Below are 7,919 nucleotides of genomic sequence, written 5' to 3' on the forward strand. Positions count from 1 at the left end.
TCGCAAATGACATGGCTTTTTCAGCGATTTTCTTCGCATCACGGTTTCACTCGCTTGTTTTTTTATAAATAAAAGAAGGAAATTATTCTGGCCAGTTTTATTCAAGTTGGTTTTAGAATAAATTTGAATGTGTATATTCTTGGATTTCCCACAAAACTTAACACGGTTTAGAATCCGTGAGAAGAAGTATTCCGCCAACATGATCAATCCGCTGGTATTTTCTTTTGTACAATAGATGCAAGAGCTACATGTACATGCATCCCGAGGGGCTATGGCGTAACCAAAATCACAATTTTTCAAACTTCTGTTCTTTTAAAACAACTGCACGTGATATCTCAAGCCTGAGGTCGAATCGCAATTCAATGAATTCAGTGAAGCGGCAAGAATAACGTTTTACGCGTGTTACTTGCACAATTTTTAAAAGAAACTTTTGTCCCTACAGGTGTGTTTAGTGCAGCGCAGGACCTGAAGATGGAGTGGGTTGTCGTCTCTAATGAAATGAGTTTACTTTCCCTTGTCAACTTTGGCTAATTTTCATTACTGCACAGGTCCTGGGTATGAGTAACAGCCGAAACTCTTACGGCGTGACTAACGAAAGTGTTCATCCAGCAGAGTAGCGAGCGATTTGTTCGTGATTTTTCCTCTGAGATTACAGGTTAGTTCCATACCTTTTTTATACAAAGAGCGTTTTGATCGACATAATTTGTCAGCCACTTTTTCTTCAGATAGTGATGTCAAACTAGATTTTGCAATTGTTACGAGTCTTACAAAAAGTTGTATTTTCGAATGCCCAGTGAATAATGGTCATGAGTGACCCATTATAAATAACCGGAGAAAAACTTCTCAGCATTTACTGTAGGCATAAAAAGAGCAAGTTTTTAAATGCCTGATCGATCTCAGGTCTGAAACAGATAACCATGCATAATTTCATCCTTATACTTATACGTTCATTACGCTTCGTACTGTAAACCTCCGTAACTCAATATTAATTGACTTCTTTTCAAATTTCCAGCGGTGATTTCTAGCTTAGTTGCATTCAGTACACTTCCGATCAGCTCTGTTACCGGCGTTATAACGCACCCGGGACAACACAGTGATAAAGCACAGAGTGTACTTGTGCCCTCAAGAATATTGTTCATCGGTAGAATTGAGAATTTAATTTTTTTGGGACGATAGGGAAAGAAATGCAAGTTACGGCAAATTATTTTCTCTTTCCCCAGAAAACAAAATTTACATCTTTGCTTTCAGCAGTTTCCAACTGCAACTGGATTATCTTTCACATGAACTGTGACACGTTTTCTCTAGTGTGAGGATTACTTATTAAGAATAATGTTGTGAATAAATATATTTAGACAGTACTCGGTCATGGCCAGTGCTGCACCAACTGTTTTATCCACAAAGGAAACAACAAACTATGCCAGGTTGTGCCGTCTGCTGGTTGATATTGGAACCCAGGCTCTTCGAGACACGTTAGATACCATCCATTCTCCAGCAAATCTACCCTCAGTTTTGGCGGCAAACAGACCCACCTTACAATCTCTTAGAAAGAAGAAGGTTATCAATCACATACAATGGGGGAAACTTTACCCTGCCATCCTTACCTCGGTGTCTTCTCGTGACTTTGACACAACTTTGCTGATGGTTCTGTTACGGAACCTATGCGGCTTTACTGCTCCGCTGACCGGCTGGGACGCATTGCCTGTCGTAACAGACCTTAGCAAGGAAGCAGACATTGCCCGAGTTAAGTATTTTAGGAACACTGTGTACGGTCACGCTGAGAAAGCTTCTGTTGATGACGTGAAGTTCAATGACTACTGGCGTGACATCAGGGACACTCTGGTCAGACTGGGAGGTGATACTTATGAAGCTGCCATTGACCATCTTAGAAACGAGTGCATGGACCCTGAAGTTGAAGATCACTTCATGGAATTACTGAGTCAATGGAGAAAGGACGAAAACAACATTAAAGATCAGCTGGACGTAATTACGAAAAATCTTGAAGTCCTGACGTCAAAAGATGAAGGTAAGATACATAAGTAATTAATAAATTATCATGGATGAAAAGGTTGAAAGCCTATCATTTTTGAATATGTTCGGTGAGAGAGGAGTTTTTCATTGCTACAAAAAGGAGTCGGGCCCGCCCTTTGACCTTCCCGACTAATACTTTTGACGGACTAGCACTCAGTTGTAGTTGAAATGACATAACAGCCCCACCCTTACCCTATACTTTTTGGATATAGATTTTATTCCTTTGAGTGATAGGAGACTTTTAGCTGGGCCGTGAAAGAACAGTTTCACGTGGAGAAAATGATAATAACTAAAATAAAATTTAAATGTTGGGGATTTTGTATAGGTTTTTATCGTAAGACGGAAGGGGGTGGTGCCCACGGTCTGTATCACACCCAGGGGCTTGTTCCATTGGTCATAGAGCGCTACAGCTTATGAATGTTTACAGGAGTGTTAATAGTTTCCAGCCATGCTCTCTTCCTGATGGTTAATAAATTTTTCGTGCCAGATCAAGCTCCTTTTGGAAATCCACTTGACAGAGAAAACCATGGGAGCGATTTATTTAGTTCTATTCTGGGGATATTTACTGGAAATGTCGATCTGCATAGTGGCCAGGTACGTGCATATCCGTCGCTGAAGCGTCTTATCAGCCATATCTTAGGTTTTATATCATTTATCACTGAGCTGGAAAACGAAATAAACAATTCCAGAATCATTAATTTTAGTTAATGCTAAAACAGTAACTGGCTACTCAAAGTCCGAATGTAACGTACTCTGATATTCACCGCCTAGCAACTCGCGCGGGATTTGCCCCCAAAAATATTTTAATCTTTACAAAAATAAAGTTAAAACCATCTTTTTGTATTAAATCATCTTACTGTTTTACTAGTACATACTGAAACAACTTTTCAGTTGATTTCAGTGTCGTTGGCTACCCATGGATATTTATACCTCATATCTGCGCAGGTCGGTAAAAGTCCACCAGCCACCTTCACTTTGGTGAATAGCTGTTGACTAGAATTTGTGAATGATCGTGAAATTTAAATTACAAACAGTTTCAATGATCTCAAGGCAAACGATATCGATAGTTCAAACGTTCTCTTTCTCCAAACCAGTTGGATAACTATTTAATATGAATAACGCTTTAAAAGAAACCAAAATTATAAATGAAATAAATAAATAAATAAACTTTATTCAAGTGTCGTGTAACTTTAGCATGGTATTGCTAATTGGGGACATCGTAACATAAATAAAAAAAATAAAAGATATACACTCAAACGTGTGGGAATTAAAAAACTATTATAAACATGCTACTAAGTAATACTAAGTAATACTAAGTAATAGAAATATAGAGTTGTGTGTATATGAACAATCTTAAGAATTGTGGGATTATAGTTTAAGAATGACACAGAAAACCGCCAATTGGATATTTCTCGAGCAAAAAACTTTCTGGGTCCATTTATACAAGTAAGTATGCTTCCCTGATAGAAAGTTTTCCATAGTTTAGACATGTATTATATCTTGGTATAACAAAGTCTGATGTACGTAAATTGTAATTAGTTTCTATTATTTGGAATAATTCAGAGATGTCAATTTTTGACATTGAACATTTACACCATTAGGTCTTGCAATCTTCTATTACGCAATGTTGGTAATCCTGCTTTCTTTGATAGATTTTCGTATGTTGATACTCTTTCCTTGAAAACTCCGCTCTCCGTCCCTTTTCCTGTATCCTCTCCAGTTTCCGCTGAACAGATGCTCTAAAGAATAGTTTAGCTACGGGAGAATTACCGCTTTAAACAGATGTAACTTCGTCTTTTCGGGAACTAGGTGCTTCATTCTCGAGAGGACAACAATTTTGCAATTTGCTTTCTGACAGACTTGTTAAATGTGTGCACCAAAGCTAAGTTTATATCTATAAGGACTCCTACTGATAGTGTTAAGGAACTCCAATTCAATTTCTTCATTGTTAATGAAAATCTGCGCCTCTTGTGTATTCCTTGCTTTTGAGGCTAGACACAGTGTCTGGAATTTGTCTTTGTTTGCCGTCAGGAAATTATTTTTATACCAGTCGCATATATACAATCTGAGCCTCGTTGTTTAACAGAGTAGCAATGTTTCAATCAGCTGATGAGAGGCACTTATTTGAAGATCGTCTGCGTACGTAGAAAAATCACAGTTGTTAATACTATAACTTAAGTCATTTTGAAACACGTTCCATAGCAATGGTTCGAGACATGATCTTGGAAATACGATCTTAAGAGAAGCAATGACTCGTCAGAGAAATTACAGGCTTGTAGTTTCTTGATCATAAGTGACGGAAGGAGAGAGTCAAATGCTTTGCTAGTGTCAGTAGAGGTGACCCCCACAAACTTTCCTTTGTCAATGGCTAGTCTCCAATCTTCTACGAATTTTATTAGGGCTGTCTGACAGCTTTGACCCTTTCTGTAGGTTGACATGTTTTGGGAAAGATGCGAATCCACTTTATTTACTACTTGCCTGCTTAGCAACTGTTCAAAGATTTTGTTTACAACATTTAACACTGTCACGGGCCTATAGTTCTTCTCTATTTTTTCATCTTTCTTGAAAACAGGTACCCAATCCCTTCTCTTCCATCTCTTGGGACAATACCCAGATGTTATTGATAGATTAAAGATTTTGTTAGTGAGGGTGCAAGTTCCTTTGCGGCTAGCTTCAAGATTCTTGGCGGTATTAAGTCGGAACCAGTGGACTTTGAAGGATTAAGACCATCTGAGGCTTTAGCAGTTTCGTCTTAAGAGATCTCTGTAAATGTGAACGTATCAGTAGAAGGCCAGTTGTTTTCAATGTTTGTGACACTTGGATGGCTGTAAAATCGTCCTCTGTTGAAGATAAGCTAGATTTACCACCAATATCGTTAGCAAAGGTAGAAAAATAACCAGCAAATCCTTTCGCAACTACGTTTTGGTCTTTAGCTACAGTTCCATTCACATTCAATAACATACAATCATTAGCGGAGGATCAATTTCCGTTTGCCAGAAGAGGTTTGAAAGTTTTGAAGAATTCCCGTGGTTTAGAGTTCAATTCCTCAGATTTTTACTATAGGGATTTTTTTTTTATTAATTTTTTTTTAATTAAATTTACTTCTTTCATCCTAAGCTCACATTTAAAGGACGAGAAATTTACTACAACTCCAACGCAAGGTTTCACTCTTTAAGAGAACCTTGGGTTTACGACGCCAGAGCCTGTGACATAGAGAGTGGTATCAGCTGTGAGGTACGTGGTTATCATGTCAGGTACGATGCTGTGCAGAATGCTGTGGAGAAACTCAAGGGAATGCTCAAGAGCGAAGGGCTCCTTTACGAGTCGTGATTTGGCATGCATGTTTCTCTGCAAAGTGTAGATCAATTCGAAGCTTCAACATCCCCCGAGCAACCCACCGGCATTTGACCGTCGCCCGTGCCCAGGGTTGGGCAATTTGAACCTTGCTTGGCTGGGGCGGGGATTTTGAACCAGAAGTGTTAAGTCTTTCCAGCAAAACAAACCAGTCTTTAAAAGTTCAGATACCGTGGGTTTGCCCGAGGGAGGACGTTGAAGCTTCGATTTGATCGACGCATAAGGAAACTCAAAACGCATGAACGACTTGGGGCCAAACTAGGCAAAAACTCGTAAGAAGCTTAAAGGAAAGACTTAATATAGACTTAGTACTATTTACATCTTATTAAATAAGGCTGAGCATTAATAGTTGCAAGGTTTTCAGTAGATTTAGAAACATTTGTTACATTTTACTTAGGTAAGAAAAAAATTATTCAACGAATTCGCAGAACAGGTTGAAAAAGCTGCAAAGATGACATCCATCTCGCCCTACCCGTTCACTATGATTAACTCGACGATCTTTCATGCTTGAGTACTTGACTTTCCAATCCTGTCTGTCCTTAATGTTGCCGCAATGACTTATTTCCTACTTTTTAGCCATTTCTTTCTCAATCGTTTGATTGTGTTGTTCTGTTGTTTCCTCCGAGTTTGCTTTTTTCTGTTCAATGTGTTTTATTTTGTTTGCTTGTTTTGTTGTTTTTTTTTTAACAGATTGGATTTTTTTTACGGTTATTAGATTTGATTTGATTTTTTGTGTGTAATTTGGTCTCTTTGTTGTCTCATATATTTGTTTGAAATTTTACCATTGTTTTTTTATTGGATTTTCATAATTCTTTTGTTTCTTTGCCGTGTTAATTTTTTCTGTTGTTTCTTCAGCCATTATTTTTTTTAATCTTTCAATGTTTTTTTGCTTTTAATTTACTTGTGCCCTGAGCACAAGGCTTTTTTCTTTTTGCTTTCTTGTTCTTTGGTTTTTTTTGTTGTTGTTGTTCGTTTGTTTCTGAGCTTTTTTTATTTAGAATTTTGGTCATTTCTTTGTTTATTTTGCTTCAGGATTATTTCAATTTTTTGTGGGTTACCTGTTTCAAATTTGCAACTCAAGGTAAGTGCAATGGGTTGTTAATTTGAAGCACGGTGTCACAATATGACAGCGTAGAGGCTTCTGTTCGCTTTAAGTCCTCGTTTTAGCTCGTAGGAGGTCAACGAACAATACTTCATAGGAGAAAAAGTCGCTGCTGGAATTTTCAGTATGTCGGCGGTTAGAGCCCGGATCAAATGAGGTCACGTCACTGAAGCAACCAAATATTTTTTCAAATTGATGATCAAATTATGGAAAAGCGAGAAACGTTCTGGATGTCATCTTTGCAGCTTGGCTAATAAACGTAAAAGCTTATGTACAGAAATAGTGCTTTGTTAAAAGAATTGATATTATTTAATATGATATGATGAAAACATTGGCGTTTTGACTTATGAAAAAGTGCAAAAATCCTTCTCTAAATTAGCCAAATATCATCTCTGCAGCTCGTCTTGAAACAACAAGCTTTCATATGAAATATATTCACGTACATTTCGAGTTGATGCATGTTTAAACCAACTAAGCAAAAAATAAGAAAAATGACTTCAAAGCAACGAAGCAGTCTCAAATCTGTTTCAGCACATACTGAGCTCCAATTTTACAACTAAACTCAAAACATTACAAGCCTATGTGCAGCAACAGAGCTGTCCTGAAATAACTAATTAATATAATTAGCATTCAGAAAGTTTGTTCATCGTACTATGTTTAACATAGAAAACTTATTTCTGTTGAATAATTTGTGAAATACTCAACTTAAGTTGTTCATCAAAGCTTTGGATAAAAAACCGAATATACAAAAGATAATTGGCTGTGAACTCAAAATGTCCCTGGTTTAGGGAATAAATACGAATAAAACATAAAACTTTCGAAAATAGAAAATAGGTTTCAGAATGTCAAAAATAATTTGCTGTATATCGGTAAATTAATATATAGTTATAAAAGCAATAAAAAAAAAGGAAAATAAAAGAATATAATGAATTTAAAAGTTAGATGTTTGGTGACAAAATCTGACATACCACGAAACAAATGGTAGAAGAAAAAATGGAGAGTAGAGAAAGTTCAGCCTCCTAGGTACGTTTTCATTCAAATATATCTGTGGCATTTTTTGCTGTAAAAGTTTTAATTAGCCATAAATTATTTGATTGACCACGGTTTAACAACCTGCTATTTTGTTCTTTGTTGTAATTATTCCCCCCTCCCCCCCTTTATTCCACCATATATTTTAGATATCTATACATTGATTACTACTGGCCTGTTCTAAAAGTCTCACCTTGGATATCATTGAGGTACTTTTTGGACTTTGTCATAACAATCCTTTGCTTCATTTCTCTACTGCAAAAACATCAAACAAATGTAAGATTAAGATCAGGAGAGGTTAGAAGAGCTTGATTCATAAGCGCAGGGGGGGGGGGGGGGGAAGGGAAGAATCTGGCCCACCCTGAGAAGCTTCCAAGCATTTAATCGATAAGCTATATTGTAATCG

General features: G+C 37.1%; 1 protein-coding gene across 1 annotated transcript; it reads left to right on the forward strand.

The window, feature by feature from the left end:
• The first annotated feature begins 557 nt into the window (after window positions 1-557).
• Window positions 558-7,415, forward strand: LOC149041964 (uncharacterized). The gene is made up of 4 exons (XM_089213250.1): window positions 558-655; window positions 1,353-2,023; window positions 2,516-2,622; window positions 5,146-7,415. Exons 2-4 carry the CDS (start codon window positions 1,366-1,368, stop codon window positions 5,356-5,358), a joined length of 978 nt encoding a protein of 325 aa, XP_089069376.1. The 5' UTR covers window positions 558-655; window positions 1,353-1,365; the 3' UTR covers window positions 5,359-7,415.
• The last annotated feature ends 504 nt before the right edge of the window (window positions 7,416-7,919 follow it).

The sequence above is a fragment of the Pocillopora damicornis genome, chromosome 7, assembly GCF_964200805.1.
Source record: "Pocillopora damicornis chromosome 7, jaPocDami1.2, whole genome shotgun sequence".
Taxonomy (NCBI): Eukaryota; Metazoa; Cnidaria; class Anthozoa; order Scleractinia; family Pocilloporidae; genus Pocillopora; species Pocillopora damicornis.

What these genes read in the sequence shown, in the direction of transcription:
- LOC149041964 (XM_089213250.1), top strand. Translation starts at nt 1,366, where the DNA reads ATGGCCAGTGCTGCACCAACTGTTTTATCCACAAAGGAAACAACAAAC. An exon ending in CCTGACGTCAAAAGATGAAG is followed by an intron (nt 2,024 to 2,515) that starts GTAAGATACATA and finishes TTTTCGTGCCAG; the next exon opens with ATCAAGCTCCTTTTGGAAAT. An exon ending in TCGATCTGCATAGTGGCCAG is followed by an intron (nt 2,623 to 5,145) that starts GTACGTGCATAT and finishes TTTCATCCTAAG; the next exon opens with CTCACATTTAAAGGACGAGA.